The 22,104-nt window shown below is 45.8% G+C and overlaps 1 protein-coding gene across 3 annotated transcripts; it reads left to right on the forward strand.

Annotated features, from left to right (window-relative positions):
- Positions 1-4,990: 4,990 nt before the first annotated feature.
- STAMBP (STAM binding protein) lies at positions 4,991-19,196 on the forward strand. 3 transcript variants are annotated; one of them, XM_066593172.1, is made up of 10 exons: positions 4,991-5,128; positions 9,866-10,089; positions 11,370-11,445; positions 11,968-12,063; positions 12,146-12,482; positions 12,607-12,731; positions 13,818-13,955; positions 15,423-15,535; positions 16,175-16,274; positions 18,519-19,196. In XM_066593172.1, exons 2-10 carry the CDS (start codon positions 9,887-9,889, stop codon positions 18,573-18,575), a joined length of 1,245 nt encoding a protein of 414 aa, XP_066449269.1. In that variant the 5' UTR covers positions 4,991-5,128; positions 9,866-9,886; the 3' UTR covers positions 18,576-19,196. The 3 variants fall into 3 exon arrangements, with proteins under 3 accessions (XP_066449269.1, XP_066449270.1, XP_066449271.1); XM_066593173.1 differs by lacking the exon at positions 4,991-5,128 and having other exon boundaries at positions 8,660-10,089; XM_066593174.1 differs by lacking the exons at positions 4,991-5,128; positions 9,866-10,089 and adding an exon at positions 11,275-11,306.
- Positions 19,197-22,104: the final 2,908 nt, after the last annotated feature.

Consider the following 22,104-nt stretch of genomic DNA (forward strand, 5'->3'; position numbering starts at 1 on the left):
CGCCGGCAGCAGCAGCGGCTCCATTGAAGAGAGTGCCTGCATTTTTATTCTTTTTTACACTAAAATCTTTCTTTTTCAGGTAAGGGCTTATATTTTTAAGCCCTTTCCGAAAATTCATCCTGCGCTCGCCGGCAGCCCATTGCTTTCAATGGAGCCGGCTGTATTGCCGGCTCCATTGAATTCAATGGGCTAACATCGTTCTTCTCTGCCACAGCTGTTACTGCTGTGGCAGAGGAGAACGATCGTTATGCTGACAGTGAAGGGGGGGGGGGTCTCACTCTTGCCACTATTGTGGCTTAATAGTGAGACCTCGGAGCCCGAAATGCAGCCCTGCATGTTGCTCCTCGCCTGCCCTATCCATTTCCGTGTTTTTTACATGACTTTGGTGATTTGCTAAGATTTTCACAAATGAAAACCTTAGCGGAGCACCAGTCATATACAAAAATGCTCGAGTCGCCCATTGACTTCAATGGGGTTCGTTACTCGAAACGAACTCTCGAGCATCACTGAAAGTTCGACTCGAGTAACGAGCACTCGAGCATTTTGGTGCTCGCTCATCTCTAGTGGTGTACTTTATTTTTTTTTATGTAGCTAGAGCTTATTTTAGGGGAAACAGTAGAATTTCCTACTGTAAAAGTTGCATCGCACAGCACGAAAACCGTGTTTTCATGCAATGCAACACAAAAGTAGGCTCCATAGGGAAACATGGGCTACAAAATATGGCAAATCACGGCAATACTAAGCATGCCGAGATTTTTTTATCTCGCAACGTAGCAGCCTACAAAACATCACTAATGTGAAGGAACTCATTGGAAACCATAGACTTCACATACACGCAATTTGTAGCGCTGTCACATCACGAGAAAATCGCGCCATTTTGTTGCCCATGTGAAAGCAGCCTTAGTAAAGGTGTCCACTTTCTACCCTATGCACATTAGTAGGGAGCGCGCATAGTAATACGTAGTACCCCCACAGTAATGGTGCCCACTAAGTAGGCTCCAACACAGCAGATGTGCCCCTCTTTTGTTCATTCACTTTGGATTTTGTTAATTGCCAAAAATGTATATAAAACTATAAAGATATAAAACCATTAACCCTTTGCAATCCAATTTTGGATTTAGGGTTTCCTAGGGGGGTTTCTCTTTCTGCCGTTATACAATGGCGCCATCTGCTGGCTAGAGCCAGTACTGTGGTATGGGACATGCTGAAGAAGCCCCCGACAACAGAGCGTCCAGAAATATACAGTAAGAATACCCTGCTGGACGTCTTCCGACATCGGAGCTGTAGAGCCTTCAATCAGAATGTCTTTAGACGTCAGACAGTGGATTGGAAAGGGTTAAGGGTATGTTCACATGGGTGAGTGCGATATCGGGCCGTGAAACATGTTTACTTTTTCTGGATCTCTGATACACGATCCCTAGCTAAAAGGAGTAAATTTTTATTGCCATAGGTAGATGGAGATCAGCAGCTATCAGACATCTCTGGCTCTGCTTATCTCTTCAATGAACAAGATGTACATGGGATACCTATTATTCAATGAGTCGCTAGAAATAGTTGCTACCGGGCACATAGCTAAGGGCTCAGGGGCCTGGGTGCAAGAACACAGATTGGGCCCCCTTGGTGCAGCATCATACCATCGCTGAATAAAAAACTACAAGAGTTCTGGAATTCTAAGCATAATGTAAGGAACATCACCAATATATTAAACTTATGCCCCACCCCCCCTGCAAATATTATATACCATAACCTCTTTATGTACCTCACACGAGAAACACGCTCAGGAGAAGGAATCAATACGTTCGCTTCATCACGTTTTGCGGGTGCCTGGGAATATAAGCCAAACCAGAGTCTTCTCCAGAAGGGACAGATAACCGTGTGCAGATTGTGTCATGGTTTTTGCTCCTCATCGGTGTGCAGTAGGTTGCTGGCAGGGTGAGAAGCCTATGAGGCGGGGTGGGAGGGTTTACCTATGAGAGGCAAAGACCCCAAAAACAGTCTGTCACTACATGGTTATCGTTTCCTCTTGGAGAAGACCCTGGCTTATACTAACATTGTAACAGTGCGTAAAGCCGCGCTCACAAGGACACTTTTTACCGTGATTAGTGCAGCGTCCCGAATGCTGCTCTAACCGTGGTACAACGCCGCCATTGATGTCAATGGGGCCTCACAGACCAGCGCTCGAATGCGGCATTTCTAGCAGAGTGATGGGCTGCGTTAAAAAATGCTGTAACGTGTTTGAAAACGCCGCACAAAATAGTGGTAAAATACAGCGGTTTCACACTGCATTTTCTGAACGCATGTATGAGAGTAGACTAAGGCTTAAAAAAAACAAAACAATGTCCATCCAGTTCAGCCTATTACCCCCCATTGCTGATCCAGAGGAACAAAAAAAAACAATGCAGTCAAAGCCAATTTTCTTCATTTTAGGGGAAAATAATTCCTTCCCGAATCCATAATGGCCATCAGAAAAATCCCGGATCACCGACCCTTCTGACGTAATCAGTGATTGTAACGCTCAAGAAAGGCATCCAGGCCTCTCTTGTACTCTTAGCGAGTTCACTATCACCACGTCCTCAGGCAGAGAGTTCCACAGTCTCACTGCTCTTACAGTAAAGAACCCCCTTCTATGTGTGTAGAAACCTTCTTTCCTCTAGATGTAGAGGGCGCCCCCTTGTTACAGTCGCAGTCCTGGGTATAATTAGATGATGGGAGAGAGCTCTGTATTGTCCCCTGATATATTTATACATAGTTATTACGTTGCCCCTCAGATGTCTTTCTTTCCCAGTTATTCTTACAAGGCTTGTTAAAAGGTCCGACATTGACTTGCAGGAATGCTGCCTTCCAATAGGTGGTACTGCAGAGGTATTGTTCCATCTCCCTTATTTGCATATTTCCCAGAGGAGCATGGATGGCCTTATAAGTCTCCTCACACCTACTACCGTAGATGCTCTCCCTAAGGAGAAGCTTTACCCTTCCTGACCCATATACAGCCGTGGAAGCGCCCATCACCTTGAAAGCTTTATAGACTAGACAGTGGAAGACACTGATAACCTGTTTACACCAGACGATAATTAACCAGCGACTATTTTTAGGTGGGCTGAAACAAAGTGACTAGTGAACGAATATCATTAGTCATCCTGTTGGAGGCCGTGCTCACACAGAAAAACTGTTGTTCGGGCGGTTTCACATCTGCGCTGCAACCTCTGGGCGGCACAAAATAACGGAAGAAGCTAAAAAGCCGGGCAGCTGAGCAGAAAGCGAGAGGACCCCTTTATGGTCAGTGTTTGGTTCCGTCATAAGACGAGACGTCCGGCTGTAGGAATTCCCCTTTTCTACTCCCCGAATGGAGCAGGAAACCGGCGAGCACCCTAACATTCACTCAATTCTGCGACTATTCGGCTGTTCCTTATACAGGCACCCTTAGGGCATAACAGACGACCACTTTGCGAGCATAAGAATCACGCCCACAAAATGTGCCGAAGCAAAGCCATTGATTTCAGTGATTTTGTTCTCACGAGCGTGTTTCTAACGTGATATTCCTACGCAAATTAGGGCTTATTCACATAGGATTTTTTGCACGTGAGTATGGTCTGATTGTTAATTGGACTGAACTCACACAGTAATATCGTGACGCACTGATCCCGATGGGTCTATTCACGGAGCGTTTTTTTTAACTCGGACGCGAGCTCTGAGTAAAAAGAATCTTAGTCCCATTCTCAGATTAGAATCGCCATTCTAGTCAATGGGTGAGTTAAAAAAACGATTGCACTCGTATGGCATGCAAGTTTTTTTTTCACGCACGTATTCACTTCCGTTTTTTCTCACGCATGTGAAAACCAGATTGCTTTTGGATGACACGTGTGTGCGTTAAAAAAAGCAAAAACACATGAAAAATGCATGAAAATCACACAAAAAATGTGTCTGTTTTTTTATTCATCCGTATCGCATTCGCCGTCGTGGGTCCGTTCACACGGGCGTATTTTCTGTCTGCGCACCGTGCGTATTTTTACTGACTGAGCACAGACAGCACACGGCTCATTGAGGTAAAGTGCTGCATTCAAACGTGAGTTTTTACGTGGACCGATGTTGCACACACAAAGAAAACCGCAGCATGCCTTATTTTCGTCTGTATTCACGGGCCGAAATCATCTATTGGATGATTTCTTGCAGTACATGCGCCTGCGAGAGCAAGACGTGATTGCGTTGTGAATAGAGCCCTATCACGTGCTTTCACGAGCGTATCCGCGCATTCTGCTATACTTTTTTGCGCTGCCTGGCCCGTTCACATCGACACGGGATACACGCTCGCCTTTATTAAACCGGCTGAGCAGCCTACTAGGCCCTGGTGTTATCAGTTTACACCTCAAAATCGCAGTGTTACGTGCGTAATTTCGTGCGCACCCCCATAGATTCCTTTGGTGCGCTAATGCGCACAAAAATAGGGCATGCCGCATATTTTTTCGCCTAATGGAAATGCGCGCACAACACTCAATGTGAGGGATGCCATTGAAATCAACGAGTTCTATTGTCAGCGGTTTGTGCAAAGTGCGTGCAAAATCGCCCAGGTGAAAGAGCTCTTAAATGGGTTTTCCGACGTTTTTAACATAGGTAGCAGTGGAGGGGACGGGGAGTATGTAAAATACGCCGTGTGACGGCGCTCTAAGGTCTTCCTGTGTTCCTTTTTTTTTTTTGCTCGTGTGTAAAAGCTGCATGTATTCACTAAATACGCACCCAAACTGTGCGTGCACATGCATTGATAGCGATGCGTTTTATATATGAGCCCGGCTGCCTTGCAGTTTTTGATTTTGCCCTAGTTTTGTACATAAGCGCCCCTGTACAGTGTGCAGTACACGATTTTGACCAGTAGGTGGCATTCGCACCTATGTAATTTACATCACTGCACATCATACCGGCAATAAATCTGTGACGATCACATGACCAGGGGGGTGACCCTGTAACCATGGGAACAAGTCATAGTCCTGCCCTTCTCAAAAATGGAGGACGCTTTCAGTCTACGGTGTCGCCTGCTGCCGGCCATGTGATAAAAAAAAGGCAGTGAGGCGTCTTCAGGTCATGTGACCCGGAAGAATGCGGGCAGCAGCTGAGCGGCGTTGAAAGTGACACCCGGGTGAGCAGTCGCCCTTCTGAGGACGGTGATACGTCAGGACGGCGTTATATGAGGGCGGTGGTGTGCGGGGGGATAGCGGGCAGTGTGTAGGGTGCACATACAGAGACAGGGTGTGATAATAAGCGGCCACGGCCTCAGCTTCGGCCCACGGAAAGGATTAGTGCAGGCGCGCGGCGAACAGTTGCCCCTAGCAACCAATCAGATCACGTCTTTCGTTTCCTAGTCTGTACTGTATAGCGGAGAGCGGCGGTCTGATTGGTTCATGGGGCAACCAATCGGATCACTCCTTTCATTTCCTGGTCTTTCATATATAAATGAGAGTAGGGATCTAATTGGTTGCTAGGGGCAACCTGTTCTGTGGCCCCTTTTCTATGTCGTTGCTAGGTGACCACTAAATGCAGTTTTTAAAAAATGTTTTTGTGATGCTTCTGTGTAGAAAAGCTCCGGCTGTGGTTTCCTGTATAGAGGAAGAATATATATGTGCCTAGTGGATGCCAAACAGACACTCTTTGGCATGTCAGGTAAATGTGACCCAGAAATATGTTTGGCGTATCCGCCAAAGGTTCCCGTCAAGGTGGGGGAGGGACAGAAGAAACCCCATTGCCTGCCCTTGTGTGACTTTGAGGTCACGGCTGCCTCTATGGGGTCTCACGTTGGCCGCAGTGTTGTCCTTGGCTGATGGTTGTACCGTGGAAAGGGGCTTTTCACCGTGTCCGACCACACGAGGGGGAGGGCGCTGCGTGTTACGTATGCGTGTAATACGCAGGCAGTACAGCCCATTGACTTCTTAGGGCTCCTCGCAAATGTGAAGGAGATCATTCATAATTCAGCGTTTTCATTCGCTCTCGCATGGCGTGATTTTATTGCCCGCGTGGAACTACCAGCCTCGGGGTTTATTCACAGCCAAGTATTTCTCAGGCGACATTTGGCTGGGGATAAACCCGCAGCGCGCCATCTTGTCGCGTATTACCCACCGTAATAATCCGTTAAAGCAAGGGGCGTGCGTAAATAAGGAGAAAACCGGCGGATTTATGCCCAAAATCAATGGGATTTAGAGTGGTTTCACACAGGCGAGAAGATCGCTTGATTTTTCACGTGATGTAATAGTAAAAAAAGAAGGTTATGAAACCAATGGTTTACAATGATTTCCTTCCCGTCTGCGACATTTTCACTGATGCGCTGTTGAGGGAACATTAAACTGCGACATGCTCTATCTTTCCGCGATCTGCTATATATATATATATCTCTGTTTCCCTATTCAGCCTCCTTTTTATCGCAATGCAACTAACATTAAAAAGTTCTATTGACTTTGGCGGATAAAAATAAAATTGCGCCTTTTTATCGTAGGCGGTAGTAATGCCAAGGCGAGATTGTTCTAAAAGGAAAAAAAAAACATTGCTGATGCCAAAAAAGAAATCGCAGGAACAAAAACACGATTTTTGTCACGACTTTCTCGCGGTAAAAAAACACAAGCTACTGATTGCAGACGCGCACAAGGTAACGGCGTGTTTTGGCCAGTAAACACGCTGCATTGTCACAGACCAAAATACGTATCCGGCCATGTTACTGCACCCCGAGGCCGAATTCACGTGACTATGTTCAAAATGTTCTCTTTCCCCGTTCAGATGCGCAGGAAATTGAAGCATGCTGCGTGGGTTTTTTTGCACGACCAAAGTGTGTAAGCACCTGTGTATGAACCCATTGGAGGCAGCGGCTCTACTCTCAGTGTTATGTACGCTGGTGTGAATCCGGCCCGGCGCTCCCTCACACGGATGGATTCTTCATCAGTATTTTGTGAGCCAAAACCCGGAGCTGAGCGTGGAGGCAAACCGTGGGGGGAGGTTCGCACGGCTTCCGGATTTTGGACCCGCTCCTGGTTTTGGCTCACAAAATGCGGATGACAAATCCGCCCGTGTGAAGGAGCGCCCATGTCTGCGGGCGTATGTGTACAGCGCTGTGGTCTCCCCGCAGCGTCTTACCCAGTTTGTAAACGTACACACGGGCCGCGTTTTGACGGCAATGGACTACATATCATGCGGACATGTGCGGTGCGACTTTTTTTTAGAAGCAGGGTTGCGAATGGAATCCCCGCCCATACACAGCCGGCGTTTCACCCGCAGCCCAAGTGTATAGGGCTCACGCTGCGTGGTACGCAGAGATATACAGCCTGCTGCCATCCATTTCTTGTGTGTATCTACATGCAGGGTCTACACACACATGTGAAAGCCCACTGACTCCATTCACTGCAGATCACACGCATAACACGCAGTGAAGGCACGGTGGTGGACAAGAGCCCCCTGCATTCACGCGTGTGTGGTTGTGTGGTTGTGTGGTTGTGTGTGTGTGTGTATGGGGGGGGGTGCAATTTACAGCAGTGAAAATTTGATTATTTTTCAGGTGGTGTTTTTTTTTTTCTTTTTCCCTGTGTGATAATTTTTGCGCTTTACATCAGTCTTTCACGCATATGAAAATAATTGCATGTGATTTAATTAGTAAAATGGCTGGTGCTCGCAGGATGCGCGAGTGCAAGGAGTTCTTTTTTTACACTACCATAGAAAATAACGGGCGACTCTTGAAGAAGAATCGGTCCAAGCGGAAAATTGCTTACGAGTTCTATCTATCTCAGAACCGGTGTGACTTACAACAACAAATCAGATATGCCATCGATGTCTGATGGGTGGGGGTCGGACTGCTGGCACCGCCATCTACCCCTACAGGGAATGGCTTAACACGCAAAGAGTAGAAAGGCAGCCGTGTTGTAGTAGATGAAGCCGCATCGCTGCTGCCGTCATGTTGTAGGAGACGCAGCAGTCCCACCTCAACCATCAGATGTATGCAGCGGTGCATGGTGGGCATCCTGGTGGGCAGCAGATGGCCCGCTGTCCTGTCACTAGGGGGGGAATTGTTTCTTGGTAGAAATGATTAGTTGTCACTTTATTTACTCGCTGCATTCCAAAATGATAAATCAAAATGTCTGCCTGCGGCCGGCGTCACACGAGCGGATGCATATTTGCGCGCCTGAGTGCAGCGTATTTGCGGAATGAACAATGCTTTTTGCGTATTTTACCCTACTTTTTCCATGTACAAGGCATGCAGATTTGCGCATGGCAAGAAAATACACACTGATTGAAGTGGCTAACTAGTCTAATGATTTCCAGATGTGTTCGTGTTCCTGCGCAATTTAGCAGTGTTTCACGCATCTCCATTTTGCGTACATTTACATCTCCATTGACTTCTATGGAGACTTTTGGTGAGCAGGAAAATGTGAACAAACCATTAAAGTCAGCGGGTTCTGTGTGCGCAAATACACCCGTGTGACGCCGGCCTGGTAGGGGATGTATCCATGGACAACCTCTCTTATGGCACAGGCACATCTTATTAATGAGCTACAGTGCAGGGAGGTCGGCCATCTTACTATTGGACTTAGGGCACCTGACAATGCCACGGTTTAATTTTTATTTTTTAGTAGTCGCAAAACTTTCAGAACTCAATAAAAAAAAAAACAACCGCCAAAAAAGTGCATTGGTTTCCTGGTGGGGGCCACTGCAAGTTCCCATGATACTAGGCGCCCATTTAAATGGCTGCCACCCATGTAGTATACGGGTGGTGCCCTTACGTATTGGCTCTCTGCGCTGGCTTGTAGAGGGAGATCCCAAGTAGATCTGGTAGGGCGTGCTGTAGCCATCCCAGTGTAAGTAATTCCCCCATATTCCAGGACTCGCCGGCTAATAACATTGTATCAGATGGGTCTTCATACTGGAATTGTGTAATAGAAGTGTCCCCAGAGTGGGGCGCCCACTACTTATATCCGCAGGACCATGAATGCCCCAGGCTGGTAGGATTGGTCTACACACTTGGTCTTTGTGCTGAACTGGTCACATCCTGGATCATATGAACGCGTGGGACATACGGAGGGTGACAAGCCGCGGAGCGTTGTATACGACTGGTCTGCAAACACACAGCATTGTTTCCATGAAGGACGTAATGGATCAGGGTGGCACGTTGGCCCGAGTGCTGCTCTTGGTCAGCCAGTGGCCAGGAATAGGGGACTATTCTGGAAAGTCACACGTGAGTCCTGATAGAAGTGATCAATCAAATCTCACATCTGGCTGCAGAGATGAGAGGACTACATGGAGGTGGCGCCTGATCGGCGGCGATCATGTGTGTTCTGTATAGTGGAGAAGAGAACCAGGTGTGTGGATACGGCTCTGTTCACATCCGCTTCAGGGATCCCACTTTTCTACTCTGGCCGGGGAACCCTGTGGTGAATGGACTCCTCAAACTAGATGGTGCCGGTCAGACCCGCATTGATTAGAATGGAGTCTCTCCTGCACCATTGGACAAAATAGTACAATGTGCCGCGCTGTTCTGTTAGTGATCTATCTCTACTGGAGACCCCGGGTTTACTTACTTCTGTGCAGACTTGTCAGCAGTTCTAAATGCAGACCTGCTGGGTATCCCCAGCGACTAACTATTATCTGTACCTCCCATAGATTGTAATGCCACCCGGCACCTGCTCCTATGACTGGACGGCCCTGTATGGCTTGGCTGCACATAGTCATTTTGCTTTACAGAAAGTTGATAAGGGTTGCATTAGACTTACCGGGTTTCATCGCAGCGGGAGAGGTCTGGTCCCGCACACACAGCCGGATCCCCCTCTTTCCATGACCGCTCCTAGACCCCACTAATATTATTCCGATCCCCTTCAGGTATAACATTGTGTAATCTTCCTTCCAGGTGTTTCTGCCACACAGCACCATGCCGGAGCACAACGATCCCAGTCTGCCCCCGGAGGAGAGGATCCGAGCCCTAGTACTGAAGGGGACGTCTGTGGAAGTGAATGACGATATACCTCCTAAACGCTATTATCGGTCTGGTGTGGAGCTGATCCGTATGGCGAACGTGTACGCAGGAGAGGGGAACACGGAAAATGCCTTTATCTTGTACAACAAGTATATCACGTAAGTATTGGGTCTTTATACCCTCACCTGACTTGTTACCGTTCACCCCACCCTAGCCCATCCGCTCTTCCAGGTCTGTGCCCTATGGGGCTATATTCACACTATATTATGTATCGTAAGGCAATCATTTGGGATGAAAGTACTGCAGGCCGAACTTTTCCTTCCAGTATTTTTAGCTGGATCTCCAGCCGTAGTTTCTAATGCAGATGTGAACCGGCCTTACTTCATTATATTATACGTTTTCCCTATCTGTATTGTTGATGGGCCATAATAATCATCTAGTAGAAAGACAAAGGGTGGTTTCACATTTGGGTGTAGGGGGGTCTGCTTTTCTTCTCCGTTCGGGGAGCAGGAAAGGGAATTCCCCGACAGCAAACACCTCCGTCTCAGGATGGAACCAAACAGCGCCGAACAGACCCCACTGACTATAATGGGGTCCATTTGGTTTCCGCCCAGGTACTCTGTTTTTGGACGGAACCACCTTCCTGCTGAGTTCCTTCAAAAATTGTGTGCAAGTGTACCTAGAAGAACTGATGCTGTTACAAAGTCAAAGGACGGTCACACCAAATATGGATCAGCATTTAGAATGTTCTTTTGTTCATTCATAATTGACCATTCTTACTTTGTAGCATTTTTTTCCACACCTGTCTAAAACCTTTGCACAGTGCTGTAGTAGAAATAAATATCAATAACATCCCAACGCGTGTGCTTCAGGAAGATTAAGAGATGGAGTCCACACCGCTGTGCATTTCGGATCATCCATAGTCATAGGGTGATATTTTTGATGTATATTCTATAGATCGCTGTATGGCACTGTTGCACTAGACCTACCTGCGTATTGGTGATTTGTATAGGTGACAATATAGGCTGATAGTCCCCATTAATATTGGCTGACTGTCGTATGCGATGGCACCTCGGACTATCACACCAGCAGGGGGCAGTGTGCCGCTCCACAGCAAAGACAGGACTGAGGCGCTCACCCCGAGATCCCCAGACACGAACACGGCTATCGTCATTGCCCAAACTGAACCTGGATTAAACACAGAAGACAACCCCGTTCTACTCTAGTAGTCCTGTTTAGTCGCTCACAACATCACTGCAAACAGAGGCAATGGTGGCTGTCGAAGGCCCAGAGCTACCAGGCAATCATCGGCACCCTGGGATCACATTACTGGGTGCCGATGGTGAGTCAATTGGAGGATGTACAAGTATATCACAGGGTTAAGGGGTTAAAATGACGCATTTTAAGTAATTCTTCCTTATGCTTGTTTTTCCTCCAGGCTTTTTATTGAAAAGCTTCCTAAGCATCGAGATTATAAAACCGCCAGTGTCCCGGAGAAGAAGGATACATTGAAGGTGAGAGTGCTGAAATGCCAGCACAGATCCTGTAAGGCTGGGCTCACATGACCGGGTTGGATTCTGCATGCGGGAGGCCTGCAGTGGATTCCGGCTGTGAGCCCGGCCGGTGACTTTGTGTACGTTGCATAATTGTATTGCATATGAGGCACGCAGGCGGTCAGTCATGTGCAGCACAACTTTTTTTTGTATTTCCTGTGCTGTCGCTTAGCATTGATGAGGGTAATCGCAGCCCTATGGGCTGCAGCTATATCTGTGACCATAGAGCACAGTTGGCTCTATGGTCATGGATTCCACCGTAAAATAGAGGATGCTGCGATTTTTACTTCCGCTCGTGGAATACGCAATTTGTGCCCGCAAGTGTGAAGGAAAATAAAAAAAAATGCATGCTTCTTAATGCCTGTGTATTACCGCAGATCGTTCGGGAGAACGGCAAACGATGAATCCACAATTTAAATCCAGTGGTGTGAGACCAGTCTATGAGGTCTTGTATGAAGGAACTCCTTTTTGTCCTTTTTGTAGAAACTGAAAGAAGTGGCCTTCCCAAAAGCTGAAGAGTTAAAGAAGGAACTGCACAAGCGTTACAGTAAAGAGTATGCGGAGTACCTGGACAGAAGGGTAAGTGAGTGCTGAAGAAGTCATCTATGAGGCACGGGGCTATATGATTGATGAGTGACATTATTTGCTTCTGCTAATGTAGCGATGCGAGGAAGAAGAATGCACGCGCCGTCTGGCTGTGTTGCAGCAACTTGAAGCGGAGAAGCAGCGTGTAGCGGTCATGAAGCAGCAGAAAGAGCAGCAGGAACAGTTCCAGGTCTTTGAAGATATGATCCGTAAGAAAGAACTGGAGAATGAGCGGCTACGGATCCTCCACCAGTTCTCTACTGACAAGTCCAACACGCAGACACCAGAGGGACCTCTCATTCCAGGCGTCAATGAGCCCCCTCTTATTCCACCCGGTAATGACGTCGTACTTCCGCGACCTCCTGTGGTTGATAGGACTCTAAAGCCAACATCCACAGACCATCATGAAGGCTGTAAGTAAATGCTGCTGGAGTTCTCATTGAAAACTACTGTTTTCGATATAAAATGCTTTCAGATCTGTGGTTGCAGCTGATAACTGTGCAATGTCTGACATTTTCTTATCTGGATTACTTTTAGTTGTGTCCACAGATGGACTTCGCCATGTTAGGATTCCTCAGGAAGTGTGTGTGAAGTTTCTGAAACTTGCAGAGGCTAACACACAGAGAGGCGTGGAGACCTGCGGGATCTTGTGTGGGAAGCTGGTAAGTGATTCCGGTACATACAGTATATGATATAAACTAGCTGATATACCCGTCTTCGCCAGAGTTAATTTAATACAGGTGGTTGTGTGTTGTTTGCACAGGAAAGTTTATGAAATCAATGTTACTTTTAGAGGAAGAGATGAAGAAAATATGTATACACATAGAAGGGCGTCAGATTCTCCTCAGGCTGCATGTACCGATATCCCTCTTAATGATGTGTCACCCCTCCCACTATCCTCACTTAAAGGGGTTGTCCCGCGGCAGCAAGTGGGTCTATACACTTCTGTATGGCCATATTAATGCACTTTGTAATGTACATTGTGCATTAATTATGAGCCACACAGAAGTTATAAAAAGTTTTTTACTTACCTGCTCCGTTGCTGGCGTCCTCGTCTCCATGGTGCCGACTAATTTTCGCCCTCCGATGGCCAAATTAGCCGCGCTTGCGCAGTCCGGGTCTTCTGCTTTCTTCTATGGAGCCTTTCGTGCAGGATGCCGGCTCCGTGTAGCTCCGCCCCGTCACGTGCCGATTCCAGCCAATCAGGAGGCTGGAATCGGCAATGGACCGCACAGAAGAGCTGCGGTCCACGGAAGAAGAGGATTCCGGCGGCCATCTTCACAGGTAAGTATAGAAGTCACCGGAGCGCGGGGATTAAGGTAAGCGCTCCGGTAAGCTTTCTGTACGTCCCTGCATCGGGGTTGTCTCGCGCCGAACGGGGGGGGGGGGGTTGAAAAAAAAAAAAACCCGTTTCGGCGCGGGACAACCCCTTTAAGACCTAAAGAATGCTTGTACAACATCGGGAAGTTACATTACATAGGGGTGCACTTACTTTTGCCTTTAGCATTGAACAATCGAGTTGTGACCCTTTTACTTTTCCTATTTAGGACCTAAAGAATGCTCTTGCCAAATTTCATGTTTGTACGACATCGGGAAGTTAGAGAATTAGTGGCGAGTCAGTCAGTGAGGGCTCTCTCTCTCTCTCTCACTCTCTCACTCTCACACACATTTGGTAACCGCATGCTGTCATTGTTTGTACTTCAGCATAATTTCCCCCACTAATTCTTCTCTATTTTGCCACCTCTTAGATGCAGGATGAGTTTACCATCACCCACGTCATTGTGCCCAAACAGTGTGGTGGACCGGATTACTGTAACACTGAGAATGAGGAGGATCTGTTCGTGATCCAGGACCAGCACGGACTTATCACGCTGGGCTGGATACATGTATGTATGAACAGTAGGGTAGATTTGTTACGTCTCGCACACCAGATTTCTGACATATAAAAGTCGCAAATTATGCTGCACTCCAAATTTTTAACTATGGCCATTTTACGCCGGCTTCTGACACTTTTCTAAAAGTGGGTAGGGTTAGATAAAAAGGGGGTGTGTGCTGTCTATGGATTTCACACAGATCTATTATAGCCAATTAGGTTATATACAAAAAAAAAAAAAATCACAGCATTCATATTACGGACAAGAAGCGGACATGAAAAGTCCACAGCACACAGGGGCCAGACAGCACACAAGCATCTGTCCGTGTTCTGTGCAATGCAAGTTGTGGCCAAGAATCATGGGCACAGCTTGCATATGGTCGCATGAATGCTGACTTGGGCTACTCTCTCGCACACCCCTTTTTTTTTTTTTTTTTTTTTTTTTTTACAGCGTTTACTACAGCGCTTTGAATGCCGCTGTAAAACTTCTCCATTAATTTTAGTGCACCTTCTTAGACTAGCGTTCGGACGTGATGTTTCTAACGCCCCAATTTCGAGCGCAGTCTCTTCTAGTTTCACCATTTAAACGTTTCTAAATGGTAAAAATCAATGGGGAGCGCTCTCAATGCTGTCAAAAATGCAGTAGAACGCTGTATACAATGTTTTACCATGTTTTTATGTCACCGGGAGGGAAAGTGAAAGTGGTGACATCATCGGCTAGCTTTGCCTGCGTTGTTACTGCGCTGAAAGTGCCATCGGATCAAACAAGGATCTGTCATTTTACATTTTAACCAGCAGTTTGCCATTGGCTCCTCTGTCTCGGCAGTCAGGATATGTTCACACATACACATCCATCATGGATTCTGCTGCTGACTTCCTGTGGATTTCACCCCCATGCCTTGCATCATACCCACCATAAGTGATTACTGTTCATACGGACCCTATGAGTCCACCAGGTTGGCACCACTTGTGACATTTTCAGTTATACAGTCTGGTGTGTTTGCTTTAGGCTTAAAGGAGTATTCCCATCTCAAGGCCTTACCCTGTCGCACCGCTCGTGCCCCACTGGCCACCGCATCCAGGCCTCAAAAGGTTGCTGGACTTCACAGAAACATAGGGGGAACCTGTGCTGTGGCTCCCATAGAAGTGAAGGAAGGTTACGGGGCAGCGCAGCACAACAGACTATTCTGTTAACTCTCTCTTCACAGGTTATAGGAACAGTTTATCTCTCGATTTCCATTGCCCCTGTTCACTTCTATGGGAGTGCGGTGTAGCACAGGCTGCTCGGCTATTTCTATAAACACGGCCACATTTCAGGGGGAAGAAGTGGTGGGGTAAGCCTTTAGATGGGAATAGCCCTTTAAGCAACATTCGCTACCAATAATACCTGATGATATCTTATAGTGTAGAGGAAGACAAGTGTAAGGAGCAAGATGGTGATGAGTGTCATGGAATTGATGCATTCTTTTACTTCCTACAGACGCATCCCACTCAGACTGCCTTTCTGTCTAGCGTTGATTTACATACTCACTGCTCGTACCAGATGATGCTCCCAGAATCCATCGCCATTGTCTGCTCCCCAAAATTCCAGGAGTAAGTACCTTTTGTAGTTCAATACATATCCTCTTGAGACAAATAGGTGCTTGTATGTGCAAGAAAGTCAAAAATAGTTGTACACAGGATGAACTATAGCTTAGGGGCGTATCTAAAGGCTTATGGGCCCTGGTGGTACAGTGAAAAGAGAGCTCCAACTGAGGTCACCCAATGGGCATTGTAGATGTGGCACAGGCAATGTGCATCATATCTACTCCCCCTCCCTAACTACCAATGCAGCACAGCAGGGGAGAAGGATCTGCATACTACCATACTGTGGGTACGGTCTGGAGTTTTGGGGTAATATTCCCAGTCAGTGTGGTGTTGGGTGACCTCTGGTTCTCCATGGCTCTGTTTATAACTATCAGCCCTATAGCTACATCACCGCTATAAGTCCATTTCAGAGGTTTTAGAGCTACTCTATTAGGGAATTGCTTGATTTGGAATTCTGTTGGTCTATTGATCCTTATAATAGGAACCAAATAGCAAAAACCCCATATTGAGTACAAGAGACATAGAGACAGAGCATATGCTGAACATTATATGCACAGATTGGTCATATTGCTAAATCCTGAATGGAACATCAATATGGTTAGGATTCTGCTAACATTAATTTGTTGGTTTATTTATTTTTTCCAGAACAGGAATTTTTCGTCTGACGGACTACGGCATGAAAGAAATTGGTGACTGTCGAGAGAAGGGTTTCCACCCTCACTGCAGAGACCCTCCCCTGTTCTGTGTAAGCGTAATAATGAGACTACTGCATAACCCGAGTATGTTACTAATGTGCATGAAGGCCAAGAATATGATGGTGTTTAATTCATCCACTGGGTGGGGGCACTAGAACTGTCCCACCCAATTGATAACGGCTAGGAGTATTGGAGATGCATTTCTAACCCCCTTTCCTCTGTGTCTGTCTGTCTCTCTCTCGTTAAATCAGCATGTCACACCATATTCATCCAACCTAATAAATGAAAATGATTCCAGTCTATACACAGTGTCCTTTGATGGAAAAAAAAATCTATTTCCTGGGTATTTTGTAGTGTGATCCCTTCTTCCATTGAACAAGGGTATTTGGCCTGTAGCGTTCCATCAAGTACATAAGTATAGCAAGTCACCCATATTTACCATATTATTAAGCTTGCACCTCCACTACCACCCATAGCAGATCCCCAACTCCCATTCCTAGGCTGGGACATTGCTATAATCTAGTTGTTAACAATTAGTCTCCGGTTTGCCACTCCAGGTGTACCCAGTGATTTCCCCATATCTTGGCATTTGTGTCCAGCGTTTCTTTTGAGATAAATCCCTTTTTCTCGGTGTAAAAGACCATTAACTTTAGTTTTAAATTCTCCCACTGTAGGGGGCGCTTCATCCAGCCAATCATTTTCTTTGCCACATAGTAACCTCGCCACGGCTATTTGTCTTGCTCCTGTATTGGCAGATCACTCACGTAACCGAGTATACACACTAGTGGGGAAAGATCCAGATTAACTTTGTATATGGCTGTATTTGTTTTGATTAAAAATCTATAACCCCCCCCCCCCCCCCTCCCTTGGATGTAAATGTACGCCTGGCTGGGAAGCAGTTCCAACAACTAGATGTACATTTATGTCCCATGTACGGCTCAGGCTCAGAAGCTTGGTCCATGCCAACTACAGTGGGAGCTGAATGTGACTGACAGCCAACTTCCCACTGCTACAGCAGGGATCAGTGATAACACAGATCCCTGCTCTTAATCCCTCCCTCTATGATGTCATCGCACTCTGCTGTGTAATTGCAGAGTGCCGATGGTTTGCCATGGCAACTGGACACCAGACAGTGGCCTGCGATAACTGTTAGTGATAATGCATTGCAATGTATTATCAGTGTAGTCATAGCATCGCAGGTTCAAGTCCCCTACAGGAAAATAAAAAATTTAAAATAAGTTTTTTTGTTTTTGTTTTTTTTTACCCACTTTTTATCCTGCATGTCAAACACAACAAAGAAAAAAAAAAAAAGCCAAAATGTTTTTTTTTTGTTCATTTAACCCCCTCAAACATAAAAATAAACGCAATATAAGCGATCCAAATTACCGTCTGTCATAATTATGCTGCATGATTATTGCTGTTAAAGTCAGAATTTATGTGTATTTCTTCCTGCTCTCCAAAAAAAAATAATAAAAGTTGCACCCAATAAATGGTACCGATTGTAGGGAAATTATCTTGAGATCGCCCAAGACACACCTTCAATTAAAGCAGCTTATACACAGATCTTCAAACCGGGTGACGTTAATTTTTCTTCAACTTGGTACAGCTTTAACTCTCCTGTCCACGGGCGAGTTGCTATGGAAAGCGCCGGCCCCCTGTCCATGAGTGGAGAATCCTTGTGATTCTCCGCTCGCGGCCGGCAATTCGCAGCATGCTGCCAATTGCCACGATTCTCCGCGGTCAGCCTATCTGTCAGATAGGCTGACAGCGGAGATCCATCTGCCGGCTCCTGTTCCCGGGCGGCAGAGATCTGCCGCAGGATACCGCAGTGTCCGTGGACAGGCGGCCTTACAGACATCAGCCACTTCAAACAGTAGCATTAAAATAAAATCTTGCTTCTCTGGCTCTAACTTGACATCCAATTGACCCAAACTGCCGATTGGCGGACTATCCCCACTCACCCGAAGGGCAATAGCAACACAAGTCCAGTTAAAGTCTTGTACTCGCACCAAGTTTAATGCCCAAACCCTTTTTTTTTGTTCCCTAATATCTGCCAGACAAATATTGTCTGAGCATTTCATACATGTTAGATGGTTAGCCTCTCCTGACGAAGTTGTCGAGTTTGGCCTTCTTTAGTCTTGTGTATGGCAGCTTTACTCCGTTGCCTGATATTTGTCATTACAGTCTACTTTGCTAGTTGTATCTCTGTTTCCGCTCTTCCTTGTGCTTTGTCATTGTGTCTTTATCTTGGTTTGCCATCAGTATGACCCCTTTCTCCTCTCCTTCCCCTTTAGGCCAGCAACCACACTACAATCTGTCAGCAGGCCGCCACCGTCATGGACCTACGATAAATTCTACAGAGCGTCTGCCAAACTCCCAGACCCCGCGTTCTCAACCCCGTGACTTGCCATAAATGCCCTGTAAAAGAGCTGTTTGTACTCATGGACTGAACATTGAGAGAAGCGAGATTCTCCGAGCTATCAAGGTTATGGCTGCTGTGAATTTGGCTCATCTTGCCTCTGGTTATTGCCTGGTAGAGAATGGCCCCAACTAGTGATTCTGGCCCTGCTGGGCCGTTTGACACCATTAAGCATTTAATTAGTTGAAGTCCTTCTCTCTGCAGAATTAACGGCTTCTAATCCATTTTGGTGCTAAAGTTTGCAGAAGTTTCCTTTCTAGGTATTTGGGACTGTACATTTCTACTCCAAATAGTCTTATTCTTTCCTTTTATACGGCAGAGCTTTAGGTAACCCTTTCAGCAACATTTCTGCAGTGACCGCCAGCTTTCCTCATTCAGATGTTATTTTAGTAATAGAAAATTTGTATATAATTTAATTTATTTGATTTTTTTTTTTTTCCTAAAAAAACAAATGCCAGAAAAACTCTATCTGACTGTTTGATAAAAGAGGATAATACTGTATAATGTTAATTTTCTAGCAGCATTAAATATTTTCAATGCTTCATGAAGGTGACCGGCGATGCAGCGATTATTTCACACTGACATACTCCACACACCCAAGTATGGGGAAGGTAACATTCAACGCCTTAATGACCAGCAATATGTCTTTTTATGGCGCTCGCTATAAACCTGCGCACACGCCTTTATGTAGAGGCACGTGCTGGGAAGAGTTGAGGGTTCGTTGTCTGCTGACATCTGGGCTCTTGGAGAAACCTTCAATCCTGGCCGTTGAACCCCTTACATGCCATAATCAATAGTGATGATCATGACCGAGGATATGCCGTGATGGGATTTGTGAGGTGCCAATGGGTTCCATGGCAGCCGGAGGCATGACAAGAGTCTTGGCATCTACTATACCCTGCTGCAGTCATAGGCACAGTACATTGCATTACCTAAGTAATGCAGTGTAATGTGCTAGTGAAACAATTGCAGTTTTCCTAGACTAGAAAGTAGAGGTAAAAAAAAAGTAAAAGTTTAACTGGAGAAAAAAAATATGTTAAAGGGGTTGTTCAGGGACATAATATTCTATAAAACCTTTTGCTCTTCGCCGCCAATGCTGTTTTCATAAGCTCTCCATTCCCTGCTGAGCTTCACTTCCGGGAGGGGAGTGATGACGACCCAACACTGGGTCATGTGAGCGCCGAAGCTATTCACCGATGATGGGCTGCATCGTTCACATGTTCCTCTTGTTGGGGACCTCCTTGCTGGCTACCTGCATGCAGTAGTGAAAACTATTGGGGATCTATGAGACTGCAGCGGCGGGTAAGTATGTAATCTTTTATCTTAATACTGCAAGCTGAACGATCTTTTAAATCATATTATGACCCCCTGATAACACCCTTAAAAAAATGATATATTATGCACATTTTCCGCACAAAAACTCTTTAAATTTAAATAGAAGTCAAATTTTTCTTTTTAAAATACACATAGTGGGTATTGTCACATTTGTAACAACGTGGACATGGGAAATATTTAATTTATCTTGCATGGTGAATGGCATAAAAACATTAATTGAAAAAATGTCAGAATCACTATTTTTCATCCGTCCACCTTATAAAAAGCACAATAAAAGCAGTCCAAAATTCACATATACCCCACAATGGTATCAATGTAAAATACATTCCTTTTCACAAACTCAACTCAATTGGACAAAAAATAAAAAACTGTATATAGAATAGAGCGGTGGTCACACATGCGAACTGCCACTCCAGTCATTTGGTGACTCGGAGTGTAACGTTTTCATGAGTCGGACCCCAACGATCACCTATCTTGTGGATAAGTGATAAATGTATCTAGTGAGAAAACCCCTTTTAATTCTAGGTGTATGCAGGGAATTGGGGCGCTATATTCCTAGTCATGGTTACAAGGCTTGTATAAATAGTCTAAAATTGATTTGCAGGAATGCTGCCTTCCAATAGAATACTGCAGAGGTATTGTTCCATCTCCCTTATTTGCATAAAATGAACAACAAACAATAACTGAACACACTGTAGTTTGTTGGTTGTATTTACACTGAATGATTACCATGCAGTTTAGCACGTTCCAACGTTTAACTGAATAATAATTGTTGCGTGTAAAATGGCCTTTACCGTACACATAATTGACAGATGCATTCTTTTTATATAATTGACAAACTGCATTCCTTCACTAATGGATGGATTGTGTGCACTTAAGGCTGCAGGAGATTTCTCTCCTCTCGCTCCCCTCTCAATTGACTTAACATAGCGGCGGTTCAATACTGAATGGCTGCTATTTACACTGAGCGATCAGCTGATCGTCCATCGTTTATTCAGGTGCGGGGACGAGTGTTGGGCATGATTTGCCTGACATTCGTCCCATCTAAATGGAGCATTAGGCACATGAAGCTATGAATCCTTTCCTTGTCTTTAGAGGGTGGGTATGGTAACCGCTCTTTTTTTGTACTCCTGGAGATAAGGTAAGATAGTAGCACTATTCGCTATGCAAACAGGTAAAGATTTGTGTGAAGATCCCCCGCCCCCCGTCACTTTTGGCCCTCTTACACTGGATAATTATTGTTCAGCATCATTCAAATCCCCTCACTCCAACACAGGAATCTGAACGATAGTCATCCCATGTAAATGCATGCAGAGACTGAGCAAGAATTGTTCAGTCTTCAGTCTCTGCATGCAGAAAACGAAACTAAAGGCCCTTTTACACACAATGATATTCGCTCAAAAGCCATCTTTTGAGCGATAATCGTTGCTTGTAAATGTGTGCCCATCGTGCACTTTTCGTCCATCGCTGACTTCAGCTCAGCTTAAAATCAGTCGTCCCTGATAAGAGGGACTGCACGCTGAGTCCTCCGCGGGCAGCGCTGATAACATTTTTTCAGCTGCTGTCCTGCTGCAGAACATTAGCGATGTATTTAGAGAACAGACCACCCACTGTTCTCTAAATACATGCAAACGAAGCCAGTTGGCTATTAATGGGCTGATGTAGCCCGTTGGTACCTATGCAAAATGATCGCTCAAAACTGTCAGTTTCTGTCAAGTTTTGAGCGATCATCTGTGCGTGTAAACGCCATTCAGTGTAAACGGCATTTGTTCACTTCTGAACGGCTGTTTGCTTACTGCTAACGGAGCCGTGTGGGGGAACACTGCTCCCTGGCCCGCTGTGAGCGATGCCAGCGATACTCACCTCTATGTAACAGCACAGAAGCAAGCCTCACTGGATGAGCTGTCGGGCATCGTTTGCCCAACAGCTTCTCCTGGGTAAAAGGACCTCTTCTGGTCTCTTGGGATAGGGGGCTGTACGCCACCTCTTCTTGGGGACTAGAAATCTATCAGGTTGATCTGTCATATGATTGCTATGAATTGCAGTAGCCACAAAGGGCACACCCTGCTGTACTTGCTATACAGGAAGTTGCAGTAGGAGGTGTGTATCTTCAATATGGCCGCCCC

Source organism: Eleutherodactylus coqui, chromosome 2 (assembly GCF_035609145.1).
Source record: "Eleutherodactylus coqui strain aEleCoq1 chromosome 2, aEleCoq1.hap1, whole genome shotgun sequence".
Taxonomy (NCBI): domain Eukaryota; kingdom Metazoa; phylum Chordata; class Amphibia; order Anura; family Eleutherodactylidae; genus Eleutherodactylus; species Eleutherodactylus coqui.

What these genes read in the sequence shown, in the direction of transcription:
- STAMBP (XM_066593172.1), top strand. Translation starts at nt 9,887, where the DNA reads ATGCCGGAGCACAACGATCCCAGTCTGCCCCCGGAGGAGAGGATCCGA. An exon ending in TGCTCCCCAAAATTCCAGGA is followed by an intron (nt 15,536 to 16,174) that starts GTAAGTACCTTT and finishes TATTTTTTCCAG; the next exon opens with AACAGGAATTTTTCGTCTGA. An exon ending in GAGACCCTCCCCTGTTCTGT is followed by an intron (nt 16,275 to 18,518) that starts GTAAGCGTAATA and finishes CTTCCCCTTTAG; the next exon opens with GCCAGCAACCACACTACAAT.